The sequence below is a fragment of the Herpailurus yagouaroundi genome, unplaced genomic scaffold, assembly GCF_014898765.1.
Source record: "Herpailurus yagouaroundi ecotype Mexico unplaced genomic scaffold, PumYag 28, whole genome shotgun sequence".
Taxonomy (NCBI): Eukaryota; Metazoa; Chordata; class Mammalia; order Carnivora; family Felidae; genus Herpailurus; species Herpailurus yagouaroundi.
This window is the reverse complement of record NW_024412376.1, coordinates 79,724,183-79,742,767: the sequence shown is the minus strand read 5'-3', so window position 1 is coordinate 79,742,767 and position 18,585 is coordinate 79,724,183. Positions and strand designations below refer to the sequence as shown.

Genomic DNA, 18,585 nt, shown 5'->3' with positions numbered 1-18,585 from the left:
TCAAGGAGTTGACAATGTTACTCGAGCTTACAAAGAAACACAACCTGAAGGTTAATGCCTAAGCATTTGTGTCATAGGCAAGATGAGTCTCTTGATGACATAGATAAAATATATCTTGAGACTAATTCTTTACTCCATGTGATTACTGTATTCTAATGATTTCTTTAATGTCTCTTTTGATTCCCAGACTTCATGCTCCAAAAGGGCAGAGACTCTATTTATTGTAGTCACAGTAATAGTCTTGGAACCAGCACATTCCCTGGTCGCAGATCTTCAAATCAGTGTTTGTTGAGTGAATGGCTTCCCAATTTCTCCTGATTCGGAGAAGGGGACAGTGGAGTTGGGTACTCTACAGAATGACACGTGTGTTTGCTTTCTGTAGTTAGGCTTGCCAAAAGTCAGTTGTTTTTGTTTCTAAACCTGTTTATAAGAGCTGTCTTTATTACTATTTCATAATTTAAGCAGTAATTATGCTTATTGAAAAAGAGGATGTGGAAAGAGAACGGATTCTATGAATACTATGCAGGCCCTAAAAACTAGTAAGGCTAAAAAGCCTCAATAACGGTGACTCACTAAAATAACTTGGTGTCAAAGTAGATGTGGGTAAGAAAACTGTAAAAAGGTTAGAAAAAAGAACCTTAAAAACCTATGAAGGTTTTTAACTGTAAGGAGTTTAAGAATTAGAGGATCTTATCTTGGTTTTCTATTCTATATTACACTAGATTATATATATAATCTATATGGAACTTATATAGAAAAGGTCTTAGCCCTATATCCAAAGATGAGTGAGTACACATTTAAATGTTTTAAAATAAAATGTTTGAGTTACATCTGTTACTGTTGTTTGATTCCCTGTAATCGATCAGCTAGTGACCCAGATCATGATGGATAAAAAGGCTTTGTACTATTTCATCAAGAAATGATGTGGTGTTTACACATAAACAACCATGTCTGCACATTGAAAAATCGCTATTTATTCCCTCTTTGCACGTATCACAATGTATTATAATTAAATGCCTGTTTACTCAACAATATCCCCCACTAAACTATAAATCTTTTGGGAAAAGGGACCATATCAATTCCCAGTTTCATGCTGTCCACCCAGCACTTGGTAATGCTTTCCATATTGGTGTTTCATGAGTATTCTTTAAATGAAAAAAAATTGTAATTCTCTTTTTAAAAAAATCAAATTGAATAGTATTATATGGCTGTTTAGTACCAATTAATAATAAAATAACATTACATAGAAGAGACAAATCCTTACCAGTTTATAGCCCCTCCATCACACTTCTTCATAAGCAATGCTTTCCAACATTCATGAGTAGATTTAATAACTTCAAGAGCAAAGGCCTAATTCCAAACCAAAAACAGATATAAAGATCACATCACCATACTAACATGGAACTATTATCACTATGACAGCTAATTTCTAAGAACATGAGCTCTGGAGTCAAGCAAACCTGAATATAAATACTGGCATCCTTATTCACCAGCTGTGTGACTTTTGAGCAAGTTACTTAATCTCACTAAGTCTTCATTTATAAATGGAAGGTAATAGAGATATTGTAATTTAGGGTTGGCAAACTAGGGCCTATGGGCCAAATTTAGCTCACCAAAACACCATTTTTATAAATGAAGGATTTTTTTGTTTTTTGTTTTTAATGTTTACTTTACTTCTGAGACAGAGAAGGAGGGAGGGAAGGAGGGAGGGAGAAAGAGAGAAAGAGAGAGAGAGAGAGAGAGAGAGAGAGCATGCGCGAGTGAGCGAGTGCGGGGAGGGGCAGAAAGAGAGGAAGACACAGAACCCAAAGCAGGCTCCAGGCTCTGAGCTGTCTACACAGAGCCTGACATGGGACTTGAACTCATGAACAGCAAGATCATGACCTGAGCTGAAGTCGGAAGCTTAACCGACTGAGCCACCCAGGCGCCCCTGTAAATGAAGTTTTATTGAACACAAGCATTCATCTGTGCGTGGTTTAAGACTGCCTTAGTACCACAATGGCAGAGGTTAAGAACTTGTGACAAAGACCATATGGCCTACAAAGTCAAGATGCCACACCTAATCCAAAAGGCCTAGCTGTTGAAAGGATAAATAAGTTGTATGCAAAGTGCTTAGTCTAGTCCCTTGCTTATAAGGTAACCATACACCTATTAACTTCATCATCATCAAAACTATAGTCTAACTGCATAAACATGTTCTAAAGAACATCCACTGTCTAGAGGTGGTAAACCTCCTTAACATTTTCAATTATTTTTTTCTTAGTATAAACTTATATGGTGTCCGAAAATAAAAAAACCAATGAAACACACACACCTCTTACTAGATATCTATCTAGCAAGACCATCTAAAGGAACACTTGTTCTGTTATTCCAAAGCAGCAAATTCTTTTGATTTTTTTGTCCTTGCTATTTTTTCTTAAGGAGAGTCCTTAGATATTAACTAATTTTACTAGCTCTTTTCTCCAATTACAACTAAACATATTACAGTAAGAAATGAAGAAATTAAAGAATATTTGGAACCAAGATGTAATAATAATGAGAAATCTTCTGAAAAAGAAAGAAAAAGTTTTCTCAGGTCTATTGTCATGTGACATGAAGGAGAATGGCTGGCTAAATGAGGTGATATGGGGAGTTCCCCTTAACATATGGTACAAAAAAGCCAATTTGTTGTCAGGATAACACAAGGAAAGATTTTTAACCAAATCATTCGGGTAATTATGGTTATTTAGAATCACTTTTCCAGCACTTGCTTAAAGGAGTCAGCAGGAAAAATCTAGATAGCACAGGAGTCACCTTTTCAAACATGTTAAGGAGATACAACTTAATTTTCCTGAGTTAGGCACTACATTTTAAACAGAAGTGGTAAAAAGCAATGCCTAAAAATGATTATTTTCTGAAACCAGGTTTATAAATAATCTAGTCTTCATTCAGAAAAGAATTAACATTTATCAAAATCAAGCAAAAAAACAAAAACAAACAAAAAAACCACCCAAACCATACTCTGAGGCAATAAGGAGCCATAAAAAGTTCAAACATAAATTATAACATATTATAACATATTTTTAGAGGAAAAAGACAAAAATTAATTTATCTTATAAATCTTAAATATTTATTTTTAAGAGTATTTAATTGAAAATAATAGTTTTATATCTACATTTAATAAGTCTTAGACAAAGCCCTCAAGATGTTAAGGGTTCTTTCGATGTGCCTTTTAAAAAATACTAGGTTAAGCAATAAATTCTTATATAACAAGATATTTATTATAATCTGTAAGTTTCCATTAACATGGCTTACCTTACTTACAAAACATGTTTTACTTATTAGTATCCACTTAACTGTTGGTGTGTACTGTGTGTAATTTATATGGTGGTAAAAACTTTATTTAAAAAAAATTTTTTTTAATGTTCTTTATTTATTTTTGAGACAGAGAGAGACAGAGCATGAGCAGCGGAGGGGCAGAGAGAGGGGGAGTCACAGAATCTGAAGCAGGCTCCAGGCTCTGAGCTGTCAGCACAAAGCCCGACATGGGGCTCAAACTCACGGAGTGTGAGATCATTACCGGAGCTGAAGTCGGACACTCAACCGACTGAGCCACCCAGGCGCCCCAGTGGTGGTAAAAACTTTAAAAAATATATATTCCATGCCTTAGACTTAACATCCTTAGCCTATTTTCTCCATTTGTATCACATGAGAGACACTTCATGGTAACTTTGTGGTATTCCAACAGAAAAATTCTATTACAGTAGGATAATTTAAGTGCTTTCTTAACTGTTAAACAGCTTAAGTCAGTCATGGTAGAATGAACACTTAGAAGAGAAGCCTCTTGGGATTTACATTAATGGTAAGTTAACTTTCTCCTCTCCACAATAGTAAATGGAAGGTGGTTTGTCATACGTAATATGCAGACTGAGACTGATCATGGAAACCCTTCATTTTCTGAGATGAAGGAGATATCAACAGATAAAGAGATGAATCCAGATATTTATCAAGACTTACTGCTTCACTTAGAGACCTCCTGAAAAAAATCCTTTAAAATAAATTTGACAAAATAATGTCCTTAAGTATTTGAGTCAGTATAAAGCATTATCATGTTATATACAAATATTCACATAAGAAACCCCCAAAGGTGAAAGAAGTATTGTACAAGTATCACAAGGCATATTTTAAAATAAAGATTATCATCTTCACCTTGTTTTTGAATTCTCCATTAAAAGCAAACTGGTTTTCTGGTTTTCCTTCTGGCACCTTATAAAATCTGAGCCAATTAAGCGTAGCTTCCAAGTAACCTGGTTTGTACTTCTTAACATCATCAATATCTGCAAGTGAAGAAACAAAATACTTTGTTAAAAACTGAAATTCATTCCTATTAGTGGTAGAGCACTGGACTGAGGGAGTCCACCTTTGTTGCTAGCTAGCAGCATAATCATCATGTATCAAACTGCCTCTGGACTTGAGGGTTTCTTTCATATGTAAAACACTACTTCATTCTACAAACATTTCTTAAGCACCTCCAGATGCTATGTTAGGTACAGGGTATAAGCAGATGAAGACAACAAAGTTATTTTCCTCAAGGAGCTCAGAGATTCCAATTAAAGGAAACAGACAACAAATAGCAATGAAGTGAGATTAAGTGAGATATACTTAAGGACTGATGTCATTCTGTGAGCAATGGAGAGTTTAGAGTAAGGTAAGTTACATCAGGATCTGTGTTTTAGAAATATTAAGTTAAAGGAATACGGAAGATAAAGAGAGAGCAGTCCCCAGAAGAAAACATACTAAAGTCACATGAGAAGCGTTTCACTCACACACACACAAACACACACACACACACACACAAACACACACACACACACACACACACCAAATACTGAGTTTTGTTTTGTTTTTTTGAGAAAGCGCGAGCAGGGGAGAAGGGCAGAGGGAGGAGAGAATCTTAAGTAGGTTCCACACTTAGAGTGGAGCCCAACGTGGGGCTCAGTCTCACAAAAGTGAGATCATAACCTGAGCCAAAATAAAGAGGCAGACCCTTAACCAACTGAGCCCCCAGCTACTCCAGTAAGTTTCCCATTATGTGTCAGGCATTGTTCTAAGCAGTGAAATATATCAGTAAACAGAAATAAGCCCCTTCTCTCAGTTTATACAATAGGAAGAAACAGACAACAAATAAAGAATATACAAAGTTAAGTGGTGAAAAGTCTGATGAAAAATAAAGTAGAATATGAAAGAGAATGCAAACAGGGCAATTTTAAACAAAGTGATATCTAAATGGTTCAATTTTTTTTTTTAATTTTTTTTTTCAACGTTTATTTATTTTTGGGACAGAGAGAGACAGAGCATGAATGGGGGAGGGGCAGAGAGAGAGGGAGACACAGAATCGGAAACAGGCTCCAGGCTCTGAGCCATCAGCCCAGGGCCTGACGCGGGGCTCGAACTCACAGACCGCGAGATCGTGACCTGGTTGAAGTCAGACGCTTAACCGACTGCGCCACCCAGGCACCCCTAAATGGTTCAGTTTTTACATTCATTTTCTATAATGATTTTCAGAATTCATTTTTAGTTCTACTGAAAACAGCTTAAAAATTGGAATGATAAGAAAAGATTAACATGGGCCCTGCACAAGGATGTGACACAAATTCGTGAAGCATTCTATATTTAAAAAACAAACAAACAAACAAACAAACAAACTTAACCATCACATTCTGAGCATATTTAGTATATTCATTTAAATATAACTGGAAACAGTACCATATTAATAACAGACTCCTCCCCAAAACAGGTCTCCAAGAAATGTATCCGTTCCAATAAATACCAATTCAAAAAATATGGGAAATAACTAAATGAAAGAAGTCTTTACTCACCACCAGACTGTGACTTACGGGAAACAATATAAAATGACATGGTAGCACTCGAGAAATTAGAAAGGTATAACTAAAAGTAGAAGATGACACCATGCATTCGGATAATTTAAAGATCACTTGGTTTCAGACTAGCTCATCCAACCTTGTGGGAATCCCCAAGCACTAGGCATGATAGGGAAAAGTAAGCATTTTGCAGGCATGAGGTAGACAGGATGCCTGCCTTTTGCCTGTTCTGAAAAGGTTTGGTAAGAGTTACATATGCCTCCAGAAGCCAGATGTTTTGCTTAAGTGACGTAAGTGTGGTAAGGCATGTAAAAATGGCAGAAACCATGGCAAACAAAAGACTGCGTATATTGCCTAAGGCATTCAAATTTAAAATTTTATAATACGTCAATGGGCCACACATCTATCTAGGGTAATTCTGGGACAAACAGCAGAAATATTATAACTAAGGGAACAAATAATCACTTGAAACTGAACACAGGGCACACCTGCTCTATTAATCACAGTAAATACATATTTATTAAGTGGTGTAAGATGTTTAGGATAACGGAAGTCTAAAGATGAAGATATTTTTAGTAGTATACATTGTATCCTGAGTCATAGAGTTCTTTGTCATGCCCAAAATAGAACACTTGATACTTATTTCACCTAATGCACATTGATTCCTCTTTAAATTCTGACTTTCTACTTATCTAATTAAAAGTGCTTCTTTCTAAAGTGAGCTTTCTATTGATCATTTTCCTACATTCTATATTTTTGCAAAATCTCTCCTAAATTAACTACTACTACTGAGTTCTTCCAATGCATTGTCTTCTTAAAGGGAAAGGAAATCTTTTAGTTCACTGAAGGTGAACAACCAGAAATGTAATTTAATCAATGTCCAAAATAAATCATTTTCTATTACTTAAATTTGATTTATGACTTTATCATTGTACCTTACCAAATCTACCGTTCTCTGTCCCAATGCATAGACTTTTTTGTTTTTGTTTTTTTTTTAAGGTAAATGTTTTTAACTCAGTGACTTTAAAGGAAAAGCTTAAGGAGAAGCCAGTATCTATCCTGGCTTAGGCGGCTTTCTCTTCAGATATTATAAAGTGAACTTGGTAAAGACACCAATAACAAAAACCCCAACAATTTAATAATGCCCAATAAAACTCTGCAGACATAAGTGAAATGTTTCTATTCTCAATCAGAACCTGGAATAAAAGCTGTATTCTCTCTCTCTCACACACACACACACAAATCAAAATAAGCAACATTCAGAAAATCTATCAACAGCAAATACCTCAAGCCAAAAATCTTATATCAATACCAATAGTCAATTCAATTACTCTTCTGAAAATATGAAAAATTACACCTATAATCTAGAAACTGATTTAGTCTATAAAAAACTCAGTTGTTCTTTATAAAACTAAGAAGAGTAAGTATATTCATATTAAACATAAGAAAACTACAACTAAGAGAATGTACAAGATTTGCCAAAATTTATCCAACACATTCATGGTAGAATTAGTATTATAAATATAAGTCTTCCATGAATTCTTTTCTTCTATACTGTACAGCTATATTGTCACTGGTTTTATTTATATTAAAAGAAAAGGAAGCAAACCCTGAGAAACTTAACAACAGAAAACAAACTGAGGGCTGTTGGAGGGGAGATGAGTGGGAGATGGGCTAAATGGGTGATGGATATTTTTTTTTAATTTTTTAACATTTATTCATTTTTGAGAGACAAAGTGCAAACAGAAGAGGGTCGGAGAGAGAGGGAGACACAGAATCTGAAGCAGGCTCCAGGCTCCAAGCTGTCAGCACAGAGCCCGATGCGGGGCTCAAACGCACAAACCACGAGATCATGACCTGAGCGGAAGTCGGAAGCCTAACCGACTGAGCCACCCAGGCACCCCTGGGTGATGGATATTAAGGGGGACACTTGTGATGAGTACTTCGTGTTATACGTAAGTGATGAATCACTAAATTCAATTCCTGAAACCAATTTTACCATATATGTTAACTAGAATCTAAATAAAAATTTGAAATGTATTAAATAAGTAAATGAATGAATGAATGAATGAATGAAAGTGTAGATGTATTTTTTAGTTTTGTTTTTTTTTTAATTTTTTTAATGTTTATTTATTTTTGAGAGAGAGACATCGGGGAGGGGGGAGGGAAGGACAGAGAGAGATGGAGACACAGAATTGGAAGCGAGCTCCAGGCTCTGAGCTGTTGCACAGAGCCCTATGCAGGTCTCCAACCCACAAACTGTGAGATCATGACCTGAGCCAAAGTCGGAGGCTCAACTGACTGAGCCACCCAGGTGCCCCTTTAGTTTTCCTTTATTGTGGTAAAATATACATAAGGTAAAACTTGCTGTTTAATGTACAATTCAGTGGCATTAAGTACATCCACAATATTGTGTAACCATTACTATTCTCCATTTCCAGATTCCATTTTCATTAGATATATTTTTTTAGAATATATATTAAGAAAAGGAATTCTCTAGTAATGATTTATACCCATTCTTGGAATTAACTTCTTATGGAAGTTTCTACTATAATTATACAATGCATTTTCTTTTAATATTTATTTATTTGAGCGAGAGAGCACATGCACGCAGGTGCACGTGAGTGGGGGAGGGGCAGAGAGCGAGAATCCCTGATAGCGAGAAGCCCTACACCAGGCCTGAAGTCAGGAACCTGAGTTCATGACGTAAGTCAAAATCAAGAAGAGTCAAACACTTAACCAACAGAGCCACCCAGGTGCCCCACAGTGTATTTTCAAGATGAACTAACCCAACAATAAAATCAGAATAATCTAAAAGAGTTCTATTATATAGTCAATCAACTTATTTCAGTTTGTTTTTAACTACAAATCAAGCTCTTTTAAAAAACTGAGATCTACCGTATCAACTCCCTGAATGATTAACAGACTTTCCACTTCCGTAAAATATTTTAACTTCTGTCCATAGTGGTCTGTATGTTGAGTCTGGCAGAAAACTCTGGAAAGAAGTCCACACTTTGCTTCTACCAGTTAAGTTTTAGTTTTATCATGCATCAGGTATGTTTATTCCCAAAGCACTTATGCCAACCGTATCGGTGGTTGTAATTATGAAATTTATAAAATATTACATAAGGCAATGATTTTACCAGTATAAAAAATTATTTCTATAAAATTGACTTCAATGTTTTGAAAGAATTCAATAAAACAGTTTGCTAAAAATATCTGCTGTCAAATTAGGCCTGAGTAAAAAAATAGTTAAAGATGAGGGAAAAAAACATACAAATCTACAATTATGCATGTAGATTGCTCTGCATAGTGAGGAAAGAGGATTTTAGATATGAAAGGTCAGGGACAGCCTCTGATAAAACTTTAGTAAATTGTTATTTTTTTAATGTTTGTTTACTTATTTTGAGAGAGAGAGAGAGAGAGAGAGAGAGAGAGAGAGAGAGAAACACAAGCAGGGACAGAGGCAGAGAGAGAGGGAGAGAAAATCCCAACCAGGTTCCATGCTCATTGTGGAGCCCAATGCAGGGCTCGATCTCACAACTGTGAGATCATGACCTGAGTGCAAATCAAGAGAAGGATGCTTAACCGACTGAGCCACCCAGGCACCCCAAGTTTTAGTAAATTCTGGGATGAAGTGTGGGAGCAACTCATTCAAATATCTAGAAGAGGAGAAGTCCTGGGAAGAAGATAGAAGTGCCAATATTCTGAGGTATGATTGTGCTTAAAATGGTTAAGGAAGACAGTAAGAAAGCCCTGTGTAAGAAAGAACAGAGTGAAGAAAGAATGTTAGATGAGATTAGAGAAGCAAGCAGCCACCGGCCAGTCACAAGGGACTCTAAAGGCCATCCTTTTACTTTGAGATAAGAAGCCATTAGAGGGTTCTGGGCCAAACACTACAGATTAGGAAGATTGCTCTTTCTGCTGTGTAGGGAAAAGATCATAAAGGAAGAAGTGGAGTCAGGAAATCCAGTCTCTGTAGATGAAATACAATGAGGGCCGAGATAAATGGTAGCTGTATGGAGGTGGTGACAAATGGTCAATTTTGGATATTTTTAGAAAGCAGAACTAAAAGGAATTACCAAAGAAAAAAAGTTAAAAACAAAACCCAGTAAAGATCAGACCTATATAAAATTTAAAGTATCAAAGAGTGAGAAAGGAATAGCTGGCAACATTAAGTAACAATTTAAATTATAGTACAATCAATTAAGCAGTCACCTAAATATTTATCACTGTAGTTTTTTTTTTTAAGTTTCATAAAAAGGTGTCAAATGGCCGACAAATAGTGTATAGCCATTATTTACTTTATAACAAAGTGGTTTCCAAACTTGAAAATTTAATTAGAAAAGATTAAATGGAGTTTACTTAAGAGAATTTTTATGTTAAAACTGGAGATTTAAAATTTATAAACAATCATAGTTCTATATAAATTCACTAGAAAATTTATAATTTCTTTATTAAATATTAGCTTTAAGGAAAAACAGAGAATAATGATAAAATATAATGACAAATTTTAAAGTTCAATTTGGCTTCTCCAAATCTAGTACTCTCCAGTTTAATTTAGTTTTCCTTGACTAATTTTGATTTAGGAATTTACAAAAGCAAAGAAATTAATCTAAAAATATCTTAGTCAAAGCCTATCATTCCATCTCTGTAAACATTAGAGGATCATAATAACACTTTACATTTTTTAAAAGCAATCTTTGTGACTTAGCTTTTCCTTCATCGGAGACAGTGGTATACCTTCCATGTAATTAGGTTTCTTCTCCATATAAACCAATTCATTTGTTTTTAAAACCTAAAAGAATGTCACAAATTGTGATCTATTAAGCAAAAAAGAAAAAGAAAGTGGTTTGTGAATTAAAGTTTCTCCTGTTCTTTTTTAATTAAAGATACACTCTTACAGCAGGGGGAGATTCTAGTCACTTCTATTTTACCCAGACTTCAGAAATAAATGATATAAAAGAGGCGAACACTCAAACTGGTAAGGTTCATTTTATACATACCGCCCATCAAGAATGAAAAAGAAATAACTAAGGTATGAGATCTTTTTAATCTAGAGATACATTAAAGCACTAATGGGCCTAAAAAATGATTGTGAATTAAAAACAAACAAAACATCAAGAAATTTTAAGCATGAGAAAATTATGACAACACACTTGGTAAGCAAATACAATGAATCTACAGATTAACAATAAAACATTTTAAATAACTCTCTTGCCTTCCAAGAAACAACCATACCCAGTCCCTTCAACTTTTTGTATAATTAAAAATAGAATATTGAGAAAAAAAAGGAAAAATATACTCTTTTGTTATTTATTTAACAAAAAACTTTTTGGTCCAAAAGAAAATAAAAACTCTAAGAATATTCAGAGAACAATGAAAATAAGAACACTCAAAATTTATAAGAAGAAATTAGGTAAATAAGGAAAAACATCCCATTTGGAATCAGCACTAAGTTCAAATTCCAGTTTTGGAATTCATATACTGCATCACCTTGGGAAAGGACATTATTTTGTATATTTTCTTCCATAAAATGTAGAAAATCTAAGCTGTCGTAAGGATTAAATAAAGCAATATATTAAAAATCATTTAATAAAAATAAGGGATCATTCTTAAGAAATATTAATTGTCATCCCTCCAATCCCCTAAAACCTTTTCCATGGAATGTAGACAAAGTTATATTCACAGGCAAACCTAGGGCCTTACATGCTTTCATCTCTCAAAAATATATAAATAAACATGAATTAATAATTTAGAAAATTACTGAACATTCTTACATTAATACTGACAGTTATTTTATGTTTAATGTGTATGACTCTACTGAGAAATCAATGCAGCCAGGCACAGATATACACAATATAAATATGCACTAAAAATAACATGAAAGGGATGTGGATATACAGGCACACACATACACATGCATACTTAATCCTAACAGTTTTCTATAAACACATCTATTCTTACGGTAAAGATGGGGCCTCAAATGCATTTGTAATTAATTTCTTATGACAAATGCATTTACCTTTCTAGTTCTCATAAAGTGTTTTCATTTCTATTGTGTTTAAATTAAACTTAAATAACCACTTTTTAAAAACAATTGGAACAGAAAGGAAGCAAATACATAAATAAAATTCCTTTATTTCTGAGATGAGACTCAATTCAAGTATATTAACCAAATTATCAATAATTAAAAACAATGCCCAACTTTATGAAGCATTTCTCTTCACAGAAAACAGAAACCTCTGTCAAAGATAAGCACTGATTTCATGTTTCAACATACAGGTTAACCAACACCAAGATAAAGAACATAAAAAGAGAAAACCAAAAATACTCAAAAACAAGATAAGCACCCTGTAGACTCAATATGGGACAAAAATGCCTGTTAGGCAAAAGCAAGATGGCCATATGATTTATTGCACATACTAGAATATTTCTGAGACTCCTAATCAAGAGGAAAAACAGCCAACAGAAATCAATCCTGAGACAACCCATGCAAATGAGGATTTTAAAGTAGTTGTTACAAGTATGTTCAAGGACTTTTAAAAACTATGGTTATGATTGATGAACATGTGGAAATCTCAGTTAAGGAAGAAAAACAAAGCCTAAAAAACTATCAGAAAAAAAGAACCAAATGAGGAAGTAAATGAAAAGTCAGATGGGTTTAATAGCAGCATTTGGATATGGCAAAAAAAAAAAAAAAAAAAAAAAAATCACAGAAGTAGAAAATAAAACAACAGAAATTATCCTGTCTGAAGAACAATAAGGAATAAAGACTGAGAAGACATAAAGAGAGCTTTAGTGAACTGTGAGACAATAAAAAGTGGTTAAAAATATGTATTAGGAGTCTCAGAATGAAGGAAAAAAATAATGGCAAATAATTACGCAAATGTGTAAAAACATGAACGTACAGGTCTACAAAGTTCAGTATATTCTAAGCAGGATAAATATAAAAGAAAGGATACTACTTAGTATATCAGAGAAAAATTGCTGAAAATCAAAAATGAGAAAATCTTTAAAATAGTCTCAGAAAAACAACATATACGCTGGGTAACAACACATTAACTGCTGACTTCTCTTCAGAAACAGTGGAGACCAAAAGAAAATGGAACATCTTTGTAAAGATCCCTTCAACTCAAAATTCTATATCCAGTGAAACTACACTTCCAAAAAACAGGTCAGAAAAGACAATATCGGATCAATGAAATGGAGAGAATTCATCACCAGCAGAACTACACTACAAAAAATGCTGAAGTCGGGGAGCCTGGGTGGCTTAGCTGAGCCGGGGTTGAGCGCCCGACTCTTGATTTTGGCTCAGGTCATGATCCCAGGGTTGTGGGACTGAGCCCCACGTTGGGGGTCAGCACAGAGCCTCCTTAAAATTCTCTCCCTCTGTCTCTCTCTCTAAAAATTTTTAAAAAATAATAAGCTATAAAAAAATGCTAAAGCATTCAAGTTGAAGGTAAAGGACACCAAATGGCAACTACAGATCTTCTGTTTCTGTTTTCTGTAATAAAATCTATGGGTATGGACAAGGCAAATATGTGGGTAAATGTAAATGAATACGTGTGTGTGTGCGCGCACGCCTCTCCTGATTTCTTAAAAAAATTTTTTTTAATGTTTTTATTTATTTTTGACAGAGAGAGAGAGAAAGAGCATGAGCGGGGGAGGAGCAGAGAGAGAGGGAAACACAGAATCCCAAGCAGGCTCCAGGCTCTGAGCTGTCAGCACAGAGCCCCACGCGGGACTCAAACTCACGGATTGTGAGATCATGATCTGAGCTGAAGTCGTATGCTTAACCGACTGAGCCACCCAGGTGCCCCACTTCTCGTAATTTCTTTAGAAGACATTTTATTATTTAAGACAATACGAAACAAAAGCACAAAGAATGGATGGAGGTTCTGGGAGCAACTGGCTCTCTCCTACAACTGCCAGTGGAAGCACAAAGTGACACAGCCACTTTGGTAAACAGTGTCACAGGTTCTCATATGATATTAAGCATACAATTATCATCTGACCCAGTAACCCTATTCCTAGATATATCCCTAAGAGAAATGAAAACCTATGTTCACACAAGAACTTATATATAACTGTTCACAGCAACTTTATTTGTATCAGCCCGACTGGAAGGAAACCCAAATTTTCATTCATACATCAATAAACTGTGGTGTTATCTATACAACGGAACACTATTCAGCAATCAAATGAAACAAAGCATACTGATTACACACAATATGCAGGAATCTCCAAAGCATTATGCAAAGAATAGATATGTACACATAACAGAAATGTACACACGACTCTAAAGAAACAGAATAGCAGTTGTTGAAAAACTCCAGAATTTTAAGTATAAATATTTTCTCCCTCTAAAATAAGCTATTGTAATGGAAAAATTAGTATTAAAAACTTAGACACGAACCTAACATAGAATATAACAAGATCTTCTTAGTAATCTGTAGAAAAAATTAAAATGCTGTTGTTATCTGGATTATTTCCACCAAACTACAACACAAAGGGAGGGAAGCATATCATCAGCTGTGGATTTTTTGTTTTTATTTTTAGATAAAAACCAGTGGGGCGCCTGGGTGGCGCAGTCGGTTAAGTGTCCGACTTCAGCCAGGTCACGATCTCGCGGTCCGTGAGTTCGAGCCCCGCGTCAGGCTCTGGGCTGATGGCTCGGGGCCTGGAGCCTGTTTCCGATTCTGTGTCTCCCTCTCTCTCTGCCCCTCCCCCGTTCATGCTCTGTCTCTCTCTGTCCCAAAAATAAATAAACGTTAAAAAAAAAAAAAAAAAACCAGTAACATAAATGTAATGCCGTATCTCTTTGCTCATATTATTTAAAGGGAAGAAGATACTAGAAAATGGCCACACGCTTGAAATTTTGTCCAAAGGCGGCAAAAAGAAAAAGGAAAAGGTAAAAAAAAAAGTTTCCAATTCTATGGGATTTAACCAAAGGAAATAATGCACAAAGCTCTCACTCCAGCACTATAGCTGCTGCTCTCACAGAGCTAAATATGTGCACAACAGGCCTCAAACAAAATCTGTGGGAAGCAAGAACATAACGTTTTTAACGATATCTTACAAGCATTCACAAGAAACAACAGCTCCATTCCACAACACTCATTATATTTTCTGCATCACAAATAGAGGCTCTAGCTCAGAATTAATAGTTTGAATACTTTCAGTTTACTCAGATCTCTAAACGATTTTGTTTTCCACACTGGTCTGCACATCCATGCTTCATAGTACAGTCTGATGAACTTAGTAACCCTCATTTTATTGACCTTTCCTTTTCCATTACCCTTTTCTACTAATTCTACTCTTATCAACACCTGTACTAAAAATATACATTAATATCAAGAAAAATAATGGAAATTAACACACAACAAAATAAGAAATACCAAACAAGGTAATTCTACACAGAGGCCTATTTGTATTGTATCAGAAAAACCTCCTGGAAAAGACCTTGGTAGATTTTCTTCCCCCAAAATACAAATATTCATTGCCATTTCACAAGAAACTTTATGACCAGTAAAGTGAAAATCATTCTGGTGCCTTAAACACAGCAGAAATTCAAATAATTTTTCTAACCTGATTTTAACTGGAAGCATTTAACAGAATGGCTAAAAACTCAGGTTTGGGGTCAGACAGACAGACCTCCAATGAAGTTCCAGCTCCATCATCTAAGAGCTACCCTAGAAAACTTAAAAATGTGCCATGTCCCCAAGAAATCTATTTCGTAATCCTTTAATTTAAACTGTGTTTCCTTCAGCACTATCTTTGAAGACAATTTATTTAGGTCTTTCCACTTTAAAGGAAAGCTGAAAATAATGAATTAAAAATATTTCCGGGGCACCTGGGTGGCTCGGTCGGTTGAGAGTCTGACTTGGTTTCTGCTCAGGACGTGATCACACGACATGATCTCAGATTTGTAAGGTTAAACCCCGCATCAGGCTCTGCACTGACAGTGTGGAGCCTGCTTGGAATTCTCTCTCCATCTCTCTCTTTGCTCCTTCCTCTCATTCTCTCTCAAAATAAATAAACATTTAAAGCAAAAATAAAAATATTTCCTAGAACAACCAAAATTTACGAGATGGAAAAAATGCTAGGGATCATTTACCGATTAGAGGATAAATTCTGCACCTTTAGAGTTGGGGACAGTAAAGCTTCCAGAGCTTATAAGACTTTCTCAAGGCCAGCTAACTAACAAACACAAGAGAGGATTTTAGAATTTAGGCCTCCTCTACCCTTCACCATACCACAAGAGTATGACTGAAACCTAAAAAACACTGGAAGAGGTCAAGGTTTAAAAAAGAAGCAAAATATTCCCAGTGATGTAATTCTATTCTTAATTATAGTACATTTTACTCAATTTGTCCCTGTTCCTCAAACTACCTCTTCCCACACCCCATCCCTACACACCCATGCCTATTGAAGTACCTATTAGTGAAATCAAAGGAATGAAGATCAAAAAAACCATCCTTTTACTGGGACCTCTAATCATAATTAACTCACTGATGCCTATATTATTTAAGAGCAAAGGGTCAGCACTCCCAGAAAGTAACACTGTCCAAGGCTACAGATACATTCAACTACCCCAGTATTTTTCAGAGGAGTGGTGGGATGCAGTGAACAGCGCAGGCTCTGGAGACCAACTGGATTCCACTGGCTCCATGTATGACTTTAGACAAGTTACTAACCAAGAATCCCCCCTCCCCAGTGCCTCAGTTCCTTAATCTGAAAAAAAGGTAGGGGAGACACTATCACATTTTGCCTGAGCTTATGTAAATAAGCTAAACAGATATTCCAGAAGAAACACTCAGCATAATAACTAAACATGCAGTAGTTGTTACAGAAATGTGAGAGCATTTAGGATGACAGTGGTGATATACCAGCCCCCTTCTGGGCCAATGAGTCCATGCACAGAAAAGCAAACTGAACTCTATTCTTGCTGGTTCTAAAGGATAACACAAATATTTTCCTTTAAGATTTCTATGCTATTCTCTATTTTTTTCTCCCTAAATAATAGTATTAAATTGTGTTTTAAAAAGTAAGGAAATCAAACACCATGTAAATTTCCTTATTTTTAAGATCATAATTGTATGGACACTAGGTGTTCATTCAGCTAATGAAAACTTGAGTCAAAGAGAGTTGGTTTTCACAGGTTTGTAACTGCCTTGAAAGACATTGAAGAACTATACAGTTTTACATGACTTTTAAATTTCTCTAGGGGCGCCTGGGTGGCGCAGTCGGTTAAGCGTCCGACTTCAGCCAGGTCACGATCTCGCGGTCCGGGAGTTCGAGCCCCGCGTCAGGCTCTGGGCTGATGGCTCAGAGCCTGGAGCCTGTTTCCGATTCTGTGTCTCCCTCTCTCTCTGCCCTTCCCCCGTTCATGCTCTGTCTCTCTCTGTCCCTTTCTGTCCCAAAAATAAATAAACGTTGAAAAAAAAAATTTAAAAAAAAATTTCTCTAAAAGTAAGCTGAAATTCTACATATATGAAATACAGATAAATTCTGATACTTCTAAGATCAGTACAGTGCTGGCCTTTGAAAAAGTCCCCAAAAGTCCTCATTTTCAATAATTCCCTTTTTACTCATGTAATTTATTCATCCCAGAATGTATCTAAGCCAATATAATTGTTCTGATTTCAATTTTTGTTTTCTAATTTTTTGTTTTTAAAAACTGCAAAATCACTGCACAAGCAATAGAACAGACGATTGTTTTCATTTATTTAAAGATCAAACAAAAAAAAATCTTTAACAGTCTGCAAGTTGAAGTAGCTTGTAGGCCTAAATCACCTCCTATGAGGTTACTTCACCTGACATAAGGTCCTCAGGCATCACTGGCATTCTGAAGAGGTTCAAACATCTGTCTGGTGAGTATGTGAAGCTCTACATTATAGAAGGTGGTTAATTTAACCCAAGGAGAAATTACACATGCCCTTGCATTTCAATTTTCTTAAAAAGCTCTGAACTTGGTTATTTCATAACCAAGCACTATTATCCCTAATGGCCAAAGGCATTCTCTAGTAACAATTTAGGAGCCCTGGGAGTCTTATTAACTCTTTCAGGCCATTAAGGTACCATTAAGAGCATTAGAGCCTGGAACCTAATTACAGGGTATTAAAAGGTCTTAGTGCTCTCCAGGTGTTAATGAGCCAGCCAAAGTGACTGATTTTCTACCAGGGAACACAAGAAATTTGTTTTTAAATGTTATTTAGACTTTTCTTTTTGGAGTTTCACCATGGCTATTTCTGCTTCAGAAGAAAAACCTGGAAGATTTAAATAATAAGATTAAAATTACAGAAATACAGCCAGCAATCACAGTTTCTAACTGAAATACGTTCTCTGATGCAATGGCTAGTTTTAGTTCAGCCATGTCAAAGTTAAAAACTACAAATATTAGAACAGGTCATTACAGCCTACCACAGTCTGCACATATATGATCTGGATCAAAGAAGTGATTTCATAATACAACAACCCTAAAACTTCCTTGTAGAATTGTAATAATTCTCCAAAAAATTTTAAAAATATTATGGAAATAAAGAAGGACATACTGTCAGTAAATTAAAACAGACTTCTTTTTTTCAAAAAAGAAAACATAGGTACTGATCATGTCAAAAAACAGCTTGTTTTTTCTTAAGATAGTGGAAATTAATGAGGGATTTATTTTTTAAATGTCTAAACAACAATGAAAATGAACAAAAATTTCTTTATAAATTTC

At 35.3% G+C, this 18,585-nt stretch overlaps 1 protein-coding gene and 1 non-coding gene across 3 annotated transcripts in view; one reads left to right on the top strand and one right to left on the bottom strand.

The window, feature by feature from the left end:
* Window positions 1-18,585, bottom strand: part of PPA2 (inorganic pyrophosphatase 2) — a 90,357-nt gene that overhangs the window by 23,106 nt on the left and 48,666 nt on the right. For both annotated transcript variants that reach the window (XM_040477009.1, XM_040477020.1), the window contains 2 exons: window positions 4,189-4,316; window positions 1,265-1,350 (listed from right to left, as the gene is read on the bottom strand). In XM_040477009.1, the coding sequence (XP_040332943.1) occupies window positions 1,265-1,350; window positions 4,189-4,316 (214 nt within the window). The remainder of the gene's footprint in view (window positions 1-1,264; window positions 1,351-4,188; window positions 4,317-18,585) is intronic.
* Window positions 5,553-5,656, top strand: LOC121040285 (U6 spliceosomal RNA). Its single transcript, XR_005795225.1, has one exon. It is a non-coding gene; the product is annotated as a U6 spliceosomal RNA (small nuclear RNA).